The sequence below is a fragment of the Bubalus bubalis genome, chromosome 5 (assembly GCF_019923935.1).
Source record: "Bubalus bubalis isolate 160015118507 breed Murrah chromosome 5, NDDB_SH_1, whole genome shotgun sequence".
NCBI classification, from domain to species: Eukaryota; Metazoa; Chordata; class Mammalia; order Artiodactyla; family Bovidae; genus Bubalus; species Bubalus bubalis.
This window is the reverse complement of record NC_059161.1, coordinates 21141998-21161834: the sequence shown is the minus strand read 5'-3', so window position 1 is coordinate 21161834 and position 19837 is coordinate 21141998. Positions and strand designations below refer to the sequence as shown.

At 37.8% G+C, this 19837-nt stretch overlaps 1 protein-coding gene across 7 annotated transcripts in view; it reads left to right on the top strand.

Annotated features, from left to right (window-relative positions):
* The window catches only part of RASAL2 (RAS protein activator like 2), a 392077-nt gene that overhangs the window by 340283 nt on the left and 31957 nt on the right, over positions 1-19837 (top strand). For all 7 annotated transcript variants that reach the window (XM_025285580.3, XM_025285578.3, XM_025285577.3 and 4 more), the window contains 4 exons: positions 9319-9472; positions 11205-11303; positions 11856-12410; positions 14593-14737. In XM_025285580.3, coding sequence (XP_025141365.1) covers positions 9319-9472; positions 11205-11303; positions 11856-12410; positions 14593-14737 — 953 coding nt within the window. The remainder of the gene's footprint in view (positions 1-9318; positions 9473-11204; positions 11304-11855; positions 12411-14592; positions 14738-19837) is intronic.

Sequence of the window (19837 nt, the reverse complement as noted above, 5' to 3'; positions counted from 1 at the left end):
GTGGGAAGTATAGGACCAAAAATCGTTATCTATATTTTACAAATGAGATAACTAAGGTTCAGAAAGAATAAATTATTTGTTCCATGTCACATGGCTAGTGAGTGATTTGAGCAGGCATAAATACATAGGGCTTTTGGCTTCAAGTTGATTGCCTTTTCCATTATACTCTTTGTTGCATGTGTTGATAGGAAACCTCACCTGCTGAGAAAATTATTGAGAAAGGAGAAAAAAAGGGAAAAATCATGCACACACATACACATATGCACAAACATACTCAAAACAACTCTTATTAAGAGTAGATTACCATGCAGTAATAATTAATGAGTCATTATATTTTTACAATTTGGTAAAATGTAAAGCAAACACCCTACTATGCTCCTATCATCGTCCCTTCCCTCCAAATCCAAGTGGAAAGAATGAAAAATTAAAAGCAGTAGAAGAAACTATAGGCTGGATTTCTTATGCTCTTGGAATGGAAGAATTTTTTCTAAGCATAAACTGGGGGAAATAATTCTACAGACAGAAAAAATACTAATTTAATTAATTTACAAATAGTATTTGCATATCGGTTAAGTTCAACAATTAGCAAAATGGTCTAAGAACATGAAATAACATTTCATAATTTACAGAATAGAGAACTGAAGTTGATTGTATATTGATATACATTTAAAATGTGTTCAACCTCATCATTTAAAGAAATTCATACTAAAGCAATTAATGAAATACCAGTTTTTACCAATTATACTGCCAAAGGTATTTACAATTCAGCCCTGTGTCATTTTGGTGGTGACAGCATATAGAAATGAATAGCATAGTCATTATTGGTGTGAATTTAAGTTGATAACTATCTATTATGGAGGATAAGTTAGCATTATCAGAACTTTAAATGTGTATACCCTATGATCTAGCAGTTTAGCATTTGGACGTTTAAACCATGAATACATGCACATGTGCTTCAGAGTATATGTATTAAGATACTTTTTGAACCTGGGTGTTAATCACCAAAAAAAAAAAAGGAAAAGAAAAAGAAAAAAAATGTAGATGGTTGTCAATTATTGCTTAAAGTTCTGTAAGCCCATATAAGGGAGTACAGAGTGATCATTAAAAAGAGGCACGTTATATCTATATTTCCAGTGTGGACAGAATTCCAGAATATACTCTTAAAGGAAAAAAGTATGGTAGAAATCCATTTGTGTGTATATACATACATACACATATGTATATGTATACCAAATTGGTTGTCTGTACAAAAAATTTCTAGGAGGCTCACAAAAAAATCATTAATAGTATTTTCTCTAGGAGATTGAGGGAGGTACCATTATTTATATTTTTCACCTTCTGTCCTTCTGAGCTCTTGGAATGTATTACCAAGAGCATGTATTACTTTATTATTTAAGAGGAAAAAAATGATTAACTAGAGAAAACCTTCTTTAGTGCCATTTCAACCTCATTCCTCCTTATAGCTTTTCCCAGTTGCCAGCCCTTCATCATCAGTCTTCATGAGTTAGTCTTCACTTTCTCACATCCCATTCATTTCCTTAGCCCTCTGCAGTCTCATTTTTATCCTCATCATTTCACTGAAACTGCTCTTGCCAAAGTCTCCAATTATCTCTCAGCTCATACACCCAGTGGCTACTATTAATATTTTAACACCCTCTGTATTGTGCAGTGATGGACGGCCCATGCTTTTTAAGAGTTCTCTTCCCTGGGTTTTTATGATACCTGAGTCTCCTGGTTTCCTTGTGTCTTTCTTTCTGTCTGTCTTCAGTCTCTTTCACTTTTGTAGATTTAAATGTTAGCATTTCTCAGATTATTTTCTTAGGACCTTTTCTCAGTCTGCATATTCTCTTTCAGTATTCACATTGTCTTACTCTGTTGAGGCTGCTATAATAAAGCATCATAGGCTGGGTGGCTTATAATCAACAGAAATATATTTCTTATAGTTCTGGAGGCTGTGAAGTCCAAGATGAAGGTCCTGGCAGATTCAGTGTCTGGTAGGGACCTGCTTCCTGGTTCAAAAGCCTTTCTTTTTTATGTGTCCTCAGACAGGGGAATGGGTGATAGATCTCTCTGGGGTCTATTTTATAAAGGATCTCTCTGGGTTTTATTTTATAAAGGCGCTAATCCCCTTCATGGGCTTCCCTTGTGGCTCAGCTGGTAAAGAATCCACCTGCAATGTAGGAGACCTGGGTTCAATCCCTGGGTTGGGAAGATCCCCTGGAGAAGGGAAAGGCTACCCACTCCAGTATTCTGGCCTGGAGAATTCCATGGACTATACAGTCCATGGGGTCACAAAGAGTCAGACACGATTGAGTGACTTTCACTTTCACTTTCAATCCCCTTCATGGGGGTGCCCCGTCCCGACCTGATCACCTCCCAAAGGTCAGACTTCCTAATACAGTCACATTGGAGGTTAGTAATTCAACATAGATTGGGGAGAACAGTCTGTAGCAAACATCTACTCACATAGGAACCTTAAACTTGTACTAAACTTGATTTTATTTCCACCTTTGCCTCAACCAGCATTGCCTCTCACTTCCCATCTCTGGAAAGGACTTTACCATTTTTCTACTGAGTGACTCAGCCTTGACTCTGCCATCTCACTGATGTCCCCAGGATTGCAGTCATTAAGGCCTGTTTACCTCCTAGTGAAGTGAAATGAAAGTCGCTAACTTGTGTCCAACTCTTTGTGACCCCATAGACTGTAGCCCACCAGGCTCCTTTGTCCATGGAATTTTCCAGGCCAGAAATTTGAAGCGGGAAGCCATTCCCTTCTCTAGGGCATCTCCCCAACCCAGGGATTGAACCCAGGTCTCCCACATTGCAGGCAAATTCTTTATCATCTGAGCCACCACGAAAGCCCAAGAATACCAGAATGGGTAGCCTATCCCTTTTCCAGCAGATCTTCCCAACCCAGGAGGCCAACTGGGGTCTTCTGCATTGCAGGCAGATTTTTTACCAACTGAACTATCAGGGGAGCCCTATTTACCTTCCAATTACCACCCAAATCCATTTACTTCTTTCACATTTCTGCTGTTCTAGTTCATGGTCTTTACTCAGATTACTATCATAATCTATGAGCCAGTCTCTAAGTCTTTCAGTATTTCTCTCCTGTCTCTGTACCCCTTTCTCCACTTTTTAGCCAAAGTATACTTTGTTCAGATACACATTTGATCTTGTCATTCACTCTCCACCACTCACGATCTTTCTATGTTCATTCACTGGCTTTGTGATCAAACTGGAACACCCGCGTTACTACTGGTCCCATCATAGTGTCTCTCAGGCCTCATTATTCCCCACGCCTCTTCTCTCCGCCCCAGCACACATCCACCCTGTAGCAGAGCCACGCTGCTGAATTCTCTCAGTTCCTCAAACACCCCAGATTTGTATTTTTCTTACAGGCTTTCTCACATGCTGACCATTCCCTCTCAGACCCTCAGGACCTCCACATCTGCATACAGCTAATTCCACTCCACCCTTAATTACCTAATGACTTTTAGCACTCCATCACATTACTTTCACCGCCATGAAACTTTCTTTGAATCCCCAACTAAAGATCCAGGGCCCCTACTAAGTGCCCACAGAGCCATTTTTGCATCTTTTTTTCCCTAGGTCTTATCACATGGTATAATGGCTTGTTAACTCACTAGATGATAAACTATGTGTGAGTACAACAACCTTGCCTTTTTTCTTCACCATTGTTTACTTCCATCTGTATCTAGTGTAGTGCCTGACACATAATGTGCACCAAGCAACTATTGAATGAGTAGATGGATTCAGACATATATTCATTTATTCAACCGAATAATGGTTAAAACCAGTGGGAAAGCACATAGGCATGAATTTAGGAATGATGAAGAAGTGTCATTGAACTTCATCAATTTCTAAATTCTTTATCCTCCTTTCACCCATACTTAAATCTTATGGTGAGACTGAAGTCTAAATTCAGGGAAGAATAGTTACTAATCTTCCCACTTACTCTTGAACTATTTAAATGTGTTAATTGAATTCATTTGTGAGTGTGATTTAGTTTAGTTTCATGTTTTTTTTTAATTCAGTATTGTTTATATTGTTATATTGTTTATATGTACAGTTGTTTTAATTCAGTGATGTTTATACTGAATTTGTTCAACAAGCACTAGTAGATTTTATTCCATTTGCAATTTAAGAACAAAAAAGGTGTATTATAGTTTGGTACAGTTTCTGTAAGGAGATTTTCCCCTAGTGCCTGTCATGGAAGGCTGGGTGAGTTTTTCGCCCTTCAGAACATGTTTTAATGTCTATAATCTTGTCTTCATTCTGTGTCCACCTTCATTGCATGTGTATGTAACCAAGGTAGGCTGAATGTCGTTTTTGACTGTGATGATAAATTTCCTTACCGTGGGTTTATTTAAGTGAAAACTCAGGCTGACAAACATCCTTCTTCACCATCAGCAGCTAGGTTCATTAGACCATCCTGTCTAGAGGCTTCGAGCAGAGAGAAGGAAGATCAGTAGTACATGTTATGTTTCCATAAATAGCTTTTTGCATGAGCGGTTGTGTGGTTGTTGTTTTTTTTTTTTTTTTAAGCAAACATAAAAACCAGTGAGTAATATAAGCAGTAGGGACTGGCTTTCACTGCAGCTGGTGCTGTAAGGATCCTCAAAGAGGACGTTTTTTTAGCACACAAGCAGAACTCTGGTGAATGAGCTCTAATTTCTTCCTTTTTTTTTTTTTTTTTTCCTAAAATCCAGGTAGGGAAACTTTTATAGTATAGGAAAGTATCTGCTCTTTCAAACGGAAAACATCAGTTGGATGGTTTCACAGATACCAGGTTGAAAAACAATAAAATCTGGGAAGGAAGTAAAGCTGTCTTTCCCCCAAAGTGAAAGCTCACATGCAACTTTTAAAAAAAATGATTAGACCCTTTGTAAATTTGTTGGTTAGAGTACTAGGATACCGAATTTTATTGATTTCTTCCTGGAAAATTTTCAGACAAGATAAAGTGCCTTAGGAACACACGCTGGTGAACACAAACATATATTTCTGTACCCAGTTTATGGCTGAGCTGTCTTTTCAAGAATTCAGCGAAGCAGTTTGGAATCATAATTGCCACGCCAAGCAGAAATTCACCTGCCCTGGAGTACAGAATTTTGCGTGGCAATAAGCATTTATTTTTTCAGTTGTCTTTTTAATTAAAAGTTTCCTACATTTGGAACTGAATCTGTTAACATGTGGCAGATTGAGCTAGCGCATCCAAGTACCACTGGTGCTTTGGGGGAAATATGCTTTTAAAAAATTGGATGGTTGAGCTGGGAAAAATCCAGCTGTGTTTTACTTAACATTGCACTAATCAGAGTCTTTTGACTCCTTTTTTTTTTCTTCTTCTTCAGTAAATTCAATGGCATGCATGTTGGCTCCCCACCCCCCACGACTTTACTTTTGTCTTTTAAGACTGATTTCAGCTAGTAATGTGGGTTAAAGCAATATAATATTAATTCACTGTCTTGGGTGATAGAAGGCTACTCCTGCCTTGTAGTTTATCTCTTAAATAGGCCAGAAGTAGCAGGTAATTTTCATCAGCAAAGCAATTAGATTTTTAACCCTTACCTTTCACATCGCTAGAGCTCTGGGAGTTCACACAGAATTCAGTGTTATCTACTGACTGTAAACCAAAATGTAAAGGAGATCAAACCAGTCAATCCTAAAGGAAATCAGTCCTGAATATTCATTGGAAGAACTGATCCTGAAGCTGAAGTGCCAATACTTTGGCCACCCGATGCGAAGAACTGACTCATTGGAAAAGACCCTGATGCTGGGAAAGATTGAAGGCAAGACAAAAAGAGGACCACAGAGGATGAAATGGTTGAGTGGCATCACCGACTCAATGGACATGAGTTTGAGCAAGCTTTGGGAGTTGGTGATAGACAGGGAAGCCTGGCGTGCTGCAGTCCATGGGGTGGCAAAGAGTCGGACATGGCTGAGCAGCTGAACTGACTGAAGGATATAGCCTTCCTTAATTAGAACTAAAATTGCTTGTGGGAAGCAGGTTCCCAATTAAACCAAGAAATAGTCATATTTGAACCCTGAATTATTACATGATGTTTAGGATGATGGGAGTTGAGGCGGGTGCAGGGCTCAGAAAGAGAACCAGTAATTAGCGAATTCACAATGTCCACTCTCAAGGCTCGTTTCCTTGATGAAGGCCATTGTCAGATTGGACTGAGAATTGTTTCAAACTCCCATTTTTCTCTCAATAAATCCACATTCTTTCCTTTAGAGAAGTAAACTATAGTGACAATCAAAGCTGCTAAAACTCTAGTTAGCAGATCTAAGAAAAATCAGCTCATAGGAAGGTTACAGGAGGAGGTAAACGTGACTTAGAGGGGAGTTGGGATTACTTTCATATTTGCACAGATAATGCCTCCTCACCACTGCCATTCCCAGGCTGCTCCATCTTCCTGTTTACTGTAAGCTTGCTTCTCTGGGAATTACTTCTGTCTTCTCCAAGACACTTTCTTCCCAATACAGGAAGGGCTTGCTTATTTATTCAGTAGCAACGTTGAATGTTTAGCAGATGTAGTGTTCAATCCATTGGTATCGGTGTGTATACACACGCAAACATCCATAAATGCTGAACAATAAGGAGATCCTGAACAACTTGAAATTTCCATAACCAGGAGGAATTTTGAATTCTAATTCCAGGTGGCTTGGTTGTAATATCTCTTTATGTCTGTATTCGAAAATTATGCCTGAGTATCAAAATGAAATTTGTTCAGCATTATGCATACAATGAATAAAGAATTTTATCCACCCCCTCTCTAAAAAGAAAAAAATATTTAACTCAGGTAAGTTAATGAAAAACAATACCTAGTAACATTAAACTAGGACAGCAAAGGAAATAGAATGGACGTGAGAGAAAGATTATACTTGCAAGGTGGAACGAGGGGAATACCTTTTAGTAGGGGGCTGGGGATTATCCAGAAACAAATCACTGCTTTGTTCTCTGGCAGAGTTAACAGATTCTCCCTTCACCCCCAGAATTGCCTCAGTTTTCTCCCTATAGCTTCTGACTCCAAAATTGTTCATGGGAATGGGTGGGGCCTCACTATTCCTTCCTTTCTGCCTTAAAATGGTCACATTTGCAGAGCATGCTCCTTGAGTCCTTCACACTGGCGGCTTCTCCCTGCTGCCTTGGGCTCTAATCTCCTTATAGGTGTAGCACCATGGCAACAGGCCCAGCCTAGAGCCCAGGAACCTTGTTTATGTTACCTGAGGGGCTGGATGCAGCCTGAAGAAGAGAAGAAGAATACTGCCTGTCCCCCAGCTGGTTTAGAAGATGACTTCATGTTCCGTTTCATGTGTTTCTGTTCTGCTGCTATTGAAGACTTGAAGTTACATACACCTGGAAAACGTTTATTCAGAGACGCTATCAGTAACTGAAGGCAGCAGGGGAAACTATCTTCTCTTGGTTCTTGTCTTCTAACCAGAGTTGTCTTCTGAGATGTAGTTCAGAAAAGTGACTTGCCGTGCTGTGACATGTGGCAGCGCTATGATTTGGGGGTGCACTCCAAGGTGGCTGTACAGTTGCTTCACGTAGGTAGACATTTATTTGATTTGAGATAACATTATGTCTTAGAATATTTTCCTAGAGAGTTTAAAAAAGTAAAGCTTTTGTCGCATGTCTTATTTAATATGCCTTCTTCATCTTCCCTGTTGAGAGGCTTACTCCCAGAGCGGGAGAGAATTCTCCTCTCCAGGCAACTCCTCCTGGGAAAAAGGGGCTGGAATTGTTGTTTCATTTGTATTTAGGAACGGTTATAGTATCCTGTTGCCTCAACCAGGCTTCCCATGAAGCATACTGGGAAAGGTTGTATGGTAATTACATTAAAATTTGTTTTTGCATTTAGTTATTTATAGTTGATATGCTGTGTTGACAGTATATAACATGACATTGTTTTATCCACTAGAACAAAAGGAAATAAATGTGGAGCTATTAAATTGTTCTATTTTTATGTACAAAACATTAGGTGGGTTTTGTGCAGACTTTGTATTATCAACGGTAAATGTAATTATTGACTCTTTGACCTTAAAAAGACTACTGAATATGAACACATGTTTTGTGTGTGGAAAGAAGAATGGACTAAAATCCTAGTCTTAGGATGTTTTTTACTGTATGTATGGAATTTGATTAAACAGAGTTGGAATGGAACCAGAAGGGAAAGAGCAGCCTTTAGTACTAGTTTCCTATATCTTATTACTTTATAATTTAACTGCAAGCTACTCTGACATTAAGTATTTCAGTTCCTTTTAATGTTAACATGGTTATTTCAAGGAAATGAATGAAGCTGCTTATTTAATGCATTTTACAAAAACAAATACCTTTCTACAAGACATTTCTTTTTATCTCCATTACTAAGTACTTCTACTTAAAATATATGTATTTAACTCTGAGTGTTTCAGTCAATAAATACTATAATTACTGAGTAAAACTGCATAGCTATCCAGTTCTGGATTCAAGAATATTGTGTTTTATATTGTTTGGCTTCAGGCAGTGAAGTACTAGCTCCTGTAGTGGCAAGAGTCGCAATTCCCCACGTTCCAACTAGGGGACAAAATGAACCAGAACCCCTGAATGGTGTTGACAAAGATCTCTTCTTCTAGATGGGAGTTTGAACATTTCTTTGGAGGGTGGGAAGTTTCTTCAAGGCATTTTACTGTTCATTCATATTTGTACAATAAAGCATAAATAGAAACAAAAGCTTGCCAGAAAAGAATTCCATATTGAGTTGAAAATCAGACCTTTTGAAAAGCAGGGTCTTGTGTTGAAAAGTTTGGCTTTGTTTCTGAGTATGTATATGTATGTTTATTCTGCCAAAGCAGTGAAGATATAGCCACTACTACTTTGTCAGTGATAGTAGAGGATAAAGCTATAGCATGGGGGGAAAAAAAGAAACCATTTGTCTTTAAATAAGACCTTTGCATAAAAAAGAAATGCGTAAGGTTACCTTGAATGGTGTCTATTTCTCCATCTCCAACACAGGAATGAGAATAAAAAACAATGTCTGTGGGGCAGCTTCCAGCTCCCTTGAGATTAGTGATGTTATAGTACATTTTTGTGTTTTGTTGAAAAAAGAAAGTATGTGTGCACACACACGCATGAATATATATGTGGTTTCTATGTGTCCCATGAATATGATCCTATCATCATTATTACAGATATATTTTTCTCTTCAGGCATTTATCCATTTGTTGTTAAACCTCCATTGCATTTGACCTTTATTTTCTTATTGGCCAAGTAGTTACACTACTACCATAAATATCTTTTTCTACTTTTAGGTCTCGTGGGCTGCCTAAACTAAAAGAGTCCCGTTCTCATGAGTCTTTGCTGAGCCCATGCAGTGCCGTGGAATGTCTGGATCTCGGTAGAGGGGAGCCTGTATCGGTAAAGCCACTCCATAGCAGCATCCTTGGACAAGACTTCTGCTTTGAGGTAGGAAAGTCTAGGAAAAACGAAGAGTAGTAAGACAGCAAAGAGATTTTCTATCCAATATTCTTGTGATTGCATTACTGTATTATTGATGATTTGATCATTTTAACTGGTTTTCAGTTACTGAAAATTACCTACTTACAGGGGAAAAATTAGAAATCTGCTAATTTAATTATGTTGGTAATTAAAGTTATTAATGATGGTTTCTCATTCCTTTTGGCTTTGTCTGCTTTCAAAATAAATGAATTCTTAGTACATTCTCAGCAGAGATCACAAGATTAATACTAAATTATTGTTAGTATTTTAATCTTTTGGTATTGAGAAAGATATCACACAGTACGTTACTATTTTTCTTCTGAAAACCTAAGTCCCCAATTTTAATGATTCTTTGAGGGGAAAATACCAAAACCATACTAACTAAAACCTGAGTGGTTCAAGATCTGGGATCATGTCTTCTTTATTTTCTGCACTTAGCTAGCTTCCTGGCACATTGCATGTGCCTAATTTCTTCAGTGGACAAACTGCCCTTTACCAGGAAATTATCACTTTTTATAAGGTAATTTTCCCTTCCCAAACTTAATGTATGCAATTGGCCATTTGAAAATTTAATTTCAAAACCATCTGTGTACTTGTTAGCATTATGATTTAATTAATTAGCTCAGACTTACAAAATTACTAATGATGAGTCCTATGTTAGATGTTGTAAAAGTTGAAAGATATATCTGATAACTGTTCTTAGGGACCTGCTCTATCCAACAGAAATACAGTGAAAGCCATGTGTGTGATTTTAAATTTTATTAAACCCAAATGTTACCACTTCCAACATGTAGCTAAAATAAAATTATCAACTTTTCACCTTCTTTTTTTTAAACTAAGTCTTCAAAATCTGATGTGTGTTTTACACTTAACCGCACATCTCAGTTTGGACTAGTTGTTTTTCAGGTGCTCACTAGCCACCTGTTGTTAGTAGCTACCATATTAGACAGAACGTAACATCTGATCTAATTCACTAGGTTATAAGCTGAGAGTAAGTTACTATGTGAGCCACGTTAGCAATTTGGACAGGTCATTTATTGGTGTTCTTTTTTATAAAAGTCTCTTAAAGTTTGCCATATTTGTGGAAATCAGTTCAACAGACTGTATGCCGAGACAGGTGGTAGGTACTAGACATAGAGACAACATACTTCCTTTTTAAAGGACATTGATAATAATATTCAAACTAACCTAATGACTGGAAATCAACTGACTGGTTGCCTAATAGAAGAGAAGTGGGTTCCAGAGTAATTAATTCAACACTACTAACTCTTTTCAATTTCATGTAATAGCCTTCTGTAATATTATAGTGTGAAAGCATTCCCAAGAAATAAGCTGTTAGAGATCTTCTTCCCTTTTTAATTATTTTTTTATTAACTCACTCAGAATTGAGGATATTTATTTGCAGGTAATTTTTAAAAATACTAATTTAATTAGAGGTTTTCAGTTTTGTTCTTTCTAAACTGTAGGCCAGTTTTCGATTCCTAAGCTGAATTCTCAGTGACCTTTGTCCTTACCTGGAGAAAAGTATAGATGCTAAGTAGATAAAAAGCAAAAAGTGAATGTAGACACACACATAGATATCACAAAGCCAGCAAATATCATTTTGGTTACCATATCATTTTGGGTTCACAGCATATCCCCAACTCTTAAATGATACCCCTATGTTTCCTTTTCCTTATCTCTAATCTTTATGTTGAAGGTTACCTACTTAAGTGGAAGTAAATGCTTCAGTTGTAACTCTGCTTCAGAGAGAGATAAGTGGATGGAAAACCTGCGCAGGACAGTTCAACCAAATAAGGTAAGAGTGGCTTTGAATGTCCAAAAAACTGTATAACTCTATAAGCAGTAAGTTGATTGAAGGGAAATACAGTAATATTAATAATACCTTAAATTTTACAGAACTTTTAAACACAAACACATGTTTTATTATTTTGTGCTCAAAATAATCTTACTGCAGACAGTATCATGATTTTATCAGTGTGGACAAGAGGACTCAGAGAAGTTACTTGACTAAGTGAGAACCGAGTATGATACACAATAGAAATGGGACTAGAACACAGATTTCTTAATTACTTACATACCTCTATCTCATTTGCAGAAAGCTAATCCAGTTGCCATAAGACTGGCTATACGAGAATTTCCATTACAGGATGTTACTTCTTTAACCCAAGTGAAATAGAATGTTGTGGCTCTCTAAGAGCTTGCTGTTATCTTGAATGATGAGATAGCAATCCCCTTCATTATTTTATGACTGCCCTTAATGAAGTACATAGCATCACTTACTTTAAGAGGAAAATGTTGTCTTTCTGGGATTTCGGCTCTCAAACACAACTTTGTTACTTCTTTGTAGGACAATTGTAGACGAGCTGAAAATGTTCTCCGTTTATGGATTATTGAAGCCAAGGACCTTGCCCCTAAAAAGAAATATTTCTGTGAACTGTGCCTTGATGATACCCTCTTTGCTCGTACAACCAGCAAGACCAAAGCAGACAATATCTTCTGGGGTGAACATTTTGAGTTCTACAGCCTTCCACCTCTTCATAGCATCACAGTTCACATTTATAAAGATGTGGAAAAAAAGAAGAAAAAAGACAAGAATAATTATGTAGGGCTAGTCAACATCCCCACTGCCAGTGTGACTGGTCGCCAGTTTGTAGAAAAGTGGTACCCAGTGAGTACACCTACACCCAACAAAGGAAAGACAGGAGGACCTTCTATTCGGATTAAATCACGTTTCCAAACCATCACCATTCTGCCTATGGAGCAATACAAAGAGTTTGCAGAATTTGTCACCAGCAACTATACCATGTTATGTTCTGTTCTTGAACCAGTAATCAGTGTGAGAAATAAAGAAGAGCTAGCCTGTGCCTTAGTGCACATTCTTCAAAGCACGGGAAGGGCCAAGGTAAGTAGAAAGGGGGATTGCATTGCCCAGAAAGGAAACCTGTTATTGGTTCTTAGATTCAGAAAAAGTGGAGATTATAAAATTAAAGAAGTAAAATGAAGAGTCTAACAAGTATTTATTTAAAGTTTATTTGCACAAAATATAGATAGCACCGCTCGCTCTTTATCACCGAACAAAATAAATGGTAGGACTGGTGTAATAATCCCAGTGTGTGCAAGATTATTTCTCTTTAGTTCCAAAGTGTGTTGTATGATTGTTTTATTCTGCACTATATTTAAATTAAGATTGACTGATGACTATATATATCACCTAGTCACAGAAGGAAGTATTCCTGAATCAGGTTGGTCACTAGCAAGAGTCTTCATGAGATTAATGTCTGAATTTGGAATTAAAATACCAAGGGATGTTATTGTTAGCTGTCTCATGATAGCCTTACCTCAGTTCATCCTGGATAGAAGTAAAAATCTAGAAAGATAGAAAGAGAAATACACCAATTGTATGAAGAACATTAAACAATTGATAGAGTCGCAGATCAGCCTGAACTGTGGTAATCATCAGCGCTGCGAGGCGTGCTCACTTAACCAGGCAAAGTCTGCATTATATTATATGCAAAGTGATCATGGTGAAATTCTATTTTAGATCTAGAGGAGTTCACCGCTAGAATAATTTATTTAGAACCGAACAATGAAGTGTTTTTAAGATTTCTTGATACATATCAGAATATATCAATATATTCAATATTTAGTTCCTTATTTAATTGCCTTCCTATTGATCGTCATTTTGGTGGTTGAATTTATTAATGATAATTTTGAGCTTTCTGGTGTTAAAAAAAAAATCATTGAAATTTTGAGTCTCATCTTTGAAATTGTATGGATATGTTCTTTTTGTTCTTCATTTGCTTGAGGTTCAAGGATATATGTAGGGTTTGTTAACACCTTTATTGAGGTACAATTTACATATTATAAACCAAATCCATTTAAAGGGGAAAATTCAATGAGTTTTGACAGTTTAGGTACCCGTGGAAACCACAGCAATCAAGATACAGAGTGTTACCATCACCCCCAGGTTTCTTCCTGTCCCTTAGCATAAGAGTTTTAGTAGTGATTCCTAAGTCTACAGCTCTCACACTGATGAAAAAAAATCCCAGAGTGAACCCCATTAATATTGAAATGCTTAATTTTAAAATAAAAGTAAAGCAGCATATTCCCTCTGTTTTTTATTTTGGAGACTTTGAAATATCCAATGAATATATAATATTCAAAATATATGACATTATCAGATTTCAAATTGAATAATGAACACTGAATTTTAAATTAAGTTCCTTAAGACTACTGAGAAACGAAGCAGCTATTTCTTAAGGGCTTCATTTCTCCTTATGCCTTCCTTCACTATGGATGAGTAGATGGATGGATAAATGGATGGCTGGAGATATATACATACATAATTCACGTAGAAAATGAGTTTAGATGTTTAAGAAATTTCATGTTGATACTATGGACCAATTTGTAACTATTTTATATTGAACACCTAATATGTGTCAGAAACTGTTAAACGGTGGAATATAGAGGTGAACAAAAATAGACACTGTCTTTGGTCTCATGGGGCTCACAGTCTCTGGGAAAAACAGATATTAGTAAAATAATTACAGAAATGTGTGATTACAGTGAGAAGTGCAGATTTATAAAAAGATACATGGTGCCTCAAGAATGTGGATCAAGGGGTCCTGACTAATGGAGTTCAGAGGCAGTGTTGGTCAGACAAGGCTTCACTGAGGAAACAAGACGCAAACTAAAATCCAAAGGATCCAGGGAATTAACGCCATAGAAATGGAGGCGGAGCAAGGGTGGGAGTGAAGCAGAACTGTGAACAGCATTTGCAAAAACCTCTGTGGTGAACAGACAGCGCTGTGCGCCATGCGTTAGAAGCTTGCAGGCCACATGCAGGATTATAGTCTTTATCCTAAGTGCAATGGAAAACCTTTGAAGGAATTTTTAACTTAAGGTTGGTAAGTTGGTAACACTTCAAATTTTATTCTGACTGACCTTTTCCCTTCAAATGAATCTGGTAGATTTAGTTTTAAAGCAGCATTCCCAGGATGTCTGACATTGCATCAGTCTCTCCTAACGTGTAGTATTTATTCACATTCAGTTGCTTTCTGCCTGATTGAACATTATTCTACCAGGATTTTCTGACGGACTTGGTGATGTCTGAGGTGGATCGTTGTGGAGAACATGATGTCTTGATCTTCAGAGAGAACACCATTGCCACCAAATCCATTGAGGAATACCTCAAGCTGGTGGGACAACAGTATCTTCACGACGCACTGGGTATGGAGAAGAAAAACATCTCTATTCTTTCCCTTTTGACTTTTAGGTTATTTCACCCTCATGAAACAACCAACTGGAACTCAAATTCTGAACGTTATTTAGTTCCAACTGATTAAAGAGTTAAAATTGGAGTTTCAATTGTAGGAAGTGTCAGCAATACTCACCAGGGGAGGAATAGAAGATCTGTTTCTTATACCATGTACCATGAGAAAGCTCATGAGCACAGGCAGTACCCCCATGCCCTCAAGTTCCTGACATTCTGAGACATACAGTGATGTTAGTAATGAGATGTTACATCTAGTTGATCTGTTTCCTCTGAAGTCTTGGGTATTTACATCATGATATATTGGGTTGCCAAAAGGTTCATTTGGGTTTTTCCATACCATCTTATGGAAAAACTATAACAGACTTTTTGGCCAACCCAATAAATACATTACCTAAGTTTTGAAAATGTTAGCATTTGTTGTCATGCATCAGCAACGGAGAAAGTCCTGCCAGTTCCCACGACTCCCAGTTTCTGCCTTCAAGACCTACAGACTTTGTCATGACAACTAAATTTTCTCCAATCAGTAGTTCTTACTGACTAGGTCACCCACTTTCAGCTCCATGTTTGGTCATAAACTTCAGGTGTTACCACTAGAGTAAGGCACTGTCCTTGGCACTTCATTGTACATTATGATAAAGCAGACATGAGTTCCTTAAAGAACATTGTCATTATCTTTATGTCCCCAGTCTTTCACACAGAATGTAGAACAGCATTGTCCTAAAGAAACTTAATGTGAGTCACATGTAATTGATATTTTCTAGTAGTCACAGTATAAAAAAGGGGCAAGAGAAACAGGTAAATTTAATTCCAATAACATTTTATTCAAACCAGTATATCCAAATATTATTTAATATATCATCAATATAAGAATTATAAACAAAATACTTTACTTTTTTTCATGCTTTTTGAAATTATGTGTATTTTATCTACATTTATTGCATGGTCAGTTTGCAGTAGCCACATTTCAAGAGCTCAATAGTCACATGTGACTGTCAAGAGTAGACAGGTGTGTGTTGAAGGCAAGAAATAAGACTGAATGAGGTAATCACCAGTGAGGTAATAGGACTTGGCAACTCTTCCGTTTGTGGGAATGGGGCAGGGTGTGGTAGGGGAGGAGGTCAAATATTACAGTGAATTTGGGGCCTTTGCGAGTGACAAGAAAGATGATGAGAGTCTTTTTTTTTTTTTTTTTTTGATGATCAGATTCTTAACAGAAAGAGAACATAAAAGTAGTACTCTCGAAAGAATGAGAAATGATATTTTCACTTCACTGTATTTAACTTGAAGTTCAAGTGGGAAGTCCCAGGGGTTCTAGGCAGGACATCCCAAGACTTCTATCTAGCTGGCTGGTGAAGTTTAGGACTAAGTTACCCATGTGGAAGGAATCAGTGAAACTACCAGATTACAGGAGAAAGAGAATAGGGCCAAAGACAGATCTGACAGTGTTCCTGGCTTACAGTGTAGAAGGAAGCAGAGGAATGTGAGAAGAGATCGGAGATAGAGGAAATGTGCATGCCTGCGCGAAAAAAAAAAAGAAGAAGGAAAAGAGTCTTAGATACCAAGAGGAAAAAAGCATTAAGAGAGTCAGAAATTAAGGAAGGTAAAGAGTCAAAGAAAAACATGGCTGTTGATTTTGCTCATTAGTGATGCCTGGGATTGTTCTCAGGAGCCAGGTCACAGGAGGTAAAAAGTGAATGACTGCTTGAGAAACAGCAGGTAAACACCGTGTTGGACTGTGAGTGCTGGACTCACTGTAGTAGCAGTTAATTCCCACTCTAGAGAAGTAAATTTTTTCTTCTCCTGCTTCCTATCTTCATTTTTTTTTAAGCCATATGCTGTAGTTTAAGATCTAATGGGAATTTAGAAGAATGGCGAAAATGGACTTTCATTGACTTTAGGAAAGGTACAGAATCAGTGTCATATAAAAAGCTTATTACAGTCATATCATGAATTATATATCATAGTTTGCTTTAATGATTTGCACCACCTTATAAAAAGCAATAATGATGCATCTCAAACAGTATTCTCTATTCTGGGGAGATAAAGAGGTAGATATTTATTGACCATCTACTGCTTAAAAATCAAATATTCAAACTCCACCATTCCATGTACTAACCAGGATTTCCAAATGAAATAATTCCTGAAGTGAAAAGGAGAGACAAGTCCTTTGATAGAACAGTTAATAATTAAATATCTGATTGGCTCATTGAGATATGAAAATTCAGTGAGCAGGGGAAGAAATTCACGTAACCCCACAAAGATCTCTGTTATCATTTTTGTAACCCAAGAGCAAGGGCCAGGGTGGTGAAAATGAGTGCTGCTTCCAAGACACAAGCAAAATTAATTAGTAAGCTTCTTCAGGACAGAGATGCTGCTGTCTTCTCCCCATCTAACTCTCCATATTTCTAGTTAGCCTTTTAATCCTAGATTCTTGGTATCTAATTTTCCTCCTGTATTTTATTTTTTTATGACAAATTCTGTTTTGAAAACAATTTACAGAATACATCTTAGCACCAGTATAAATTAAGACTTATTTTATATGGTTCAAAATAGTAATAAGTGATTTTCCAAAAGTAACCCTGAAGAAGTCCAAAAATTTCAGTTCCCTTAGAAAGATTGTTTTTTTCATCATAGGATACTGTACTTGCTACAGCAGGAGCCTCTAATCATAAAATTAAATAAGACTTCATGGTAAGCTTTAAATAAAAAAAACTTCACAGTGAAGTCTTAGTAAAACCAAAAAATCACATTAATAAGTACAGCTGAGCACTCTGAATAATTCAAGTTTTACTGTATTTCATACACTTTGGGCAAAAAAAAATAGATGTTATTTGCAGACTGCCTGAAGAATGCTCAGAGAAAACTGAGTTAAAAGTTGCCAATCAAATTAAAGAATATCTGCCTGCTTTTTAGCCAGTCTTCATTTATCTTGATTAAAAGCATTAATGTTGATAGCATAGACTCTGCCTCAATTAGACTTAAATCTTTCATCCATTAACCGCTTTTACTTTTCTAATTGAAATCAGATTTCGTGTTGATGTCCTGTGACACACAGGAAACACCATCTTCTGTGACATACGGAAAGGGCTCTAAAATGGCCTGACTCCCGCCATTGACGGCGGAGGCAAATTTCCTTTTAACAATAATATATCCATACCTATTGGCATATTTCTACACATGAAATTTGGGTGCTAGAAAGTAATGAGATAATGAAACATTATAGAACATTGTCAGTTCAGTTCAGTCTCAGTCGTGTCTGACTCTTTGCAACCGCATGAATCACAGCACGCCAGGCCTCCCTGTCCACCACCAACTCCCAGAGTTCACGCAAACTCACGTCCATCAAGTCGGTGATCCCATCCAGCCATCTCATCCTCTGTCGTCCCCTTCTTCTCCTGCCCCCAATCCCTCCCATCATCAGTCTTTTCCAATGAGTCTTCGCATGAGGTGGCCAAAGTTCTGGAGTTTCAGCTTCAGCATCATTCCTTCCAAAGAACACCCAGGGCTGATCTCCTTTAGAATGGACTGGTTGGATCTCCTTGCAGTCCAAGGGACTCTCAAGAATCTTCTCCAACACCACAGTTCAAAAGCATCAATTTTTTGGCTCTCAGCTTTCTTCACAGTCCAACTCTCACATCCACACATGGCTACTGGAAAAACCATAGCCTTGACTAGATGGACCTTTGTTGGCAAAGTAATGTCTCTGCTTTTCAATATGCTATCTAGGTTGGTCATAACTTTCCTTCCAAGGAGTGAGCGTCTTTTAATTTCATGGCTGCAGTCACCATCTGCAGTGATTTTGGAGCCCCCCAAAATAAAGTCTGACACTGTTTCCACTGTTTCCCCATCTATTTCCCATGAAGTGATGGGACCAGATGCCATGATCTTTGTTTTCTGAATTTGAGCTTTAAGCCAACTTTTTCCCTCTCCTCTTTCACTGTCATCAAGAGGCTTTTTAGTTCCTCTTCACTTTCTGCCATAAAGGTGGTGTCATCTGCATATCTGAGGTTATTTATATTTCTCCCGGCAGTCTTGATTCCAGCTTGTGCTTCTTCCAGCCCAGCATTTCTCATGATGTACTCTGCATGTAAGTTAAATAAGCAGGGTGACAATATACAGCCTTGACGTACTCCTTTTCCTATTTGGAACCAGTCTGCTGTTCCATGTCCAGTTCTAACTGTTGCTTCCTGACCTAGAACATTGTAGACAAACTCAAATTTAAACATTTAAACACCTGTCCTCTTTGTCCCTAATCTCTGCGCCGCACCACCGCCACCCCCCACCCCCCCACCCCCGCTGGCCCCCGGCAAGGCCAGAGAGCAGATGTGAAAGGATTAAATCTGTCTCAATAATTTGTAATTAGCTAATGGCACCCCACTCCAGTACTTTTGCCTAGAAAATCCCATGGACGGAGGAGCCTGGTAGGCTGCAGTCCATGGGGTTGCTAGAGTCGGACACGACTGAGCGACTTCACTTTCACTTTTCACTTTCATGCATTGGAGAGAGAAATGGCAACCCACTCCAGTGTTCTTGCCTGGAGAATCCCAGGGATGGGGGAGCCTGGTGGACTGCCATCTATTGGGTCGCACAGAGTTGGACATGACTAAAGCGACTTAGCAAGCAAGCAAGCAAAACAGCCTGTAGGTGCAGATCTATAAAAGTTCACTTTTCAGTGTGGTACTTTCCACATTATCAGACACATAGGTTATAGTTTCAAAAGTGAAAAGAGTTTTCTCAATTTCGGAGGATTTTAATTATAATCAGGTAAAAAGAAAAAAACTTTAGACAGTCAATTTACTTCCAGACCCTTGAGTTATTTATTTGGTTCTTTTTTTGAAGGAAAAGAGAAAAATACTCTCAAAATTCACAAGTTAGTATTATTTCCCCAGAATAGGTACAACTCATTAAGCCAAATATTAATGATATAAATTTAGAGGCGGATTGATTTTTACATCAAGTATTTGACATTGATGACTTAGTTTTAAATTCTGGTACTCTTTAAATGAGGTGAAATCTGTGGGCGCACAGAGCCTAGGTGACACTGAGAACGTGTT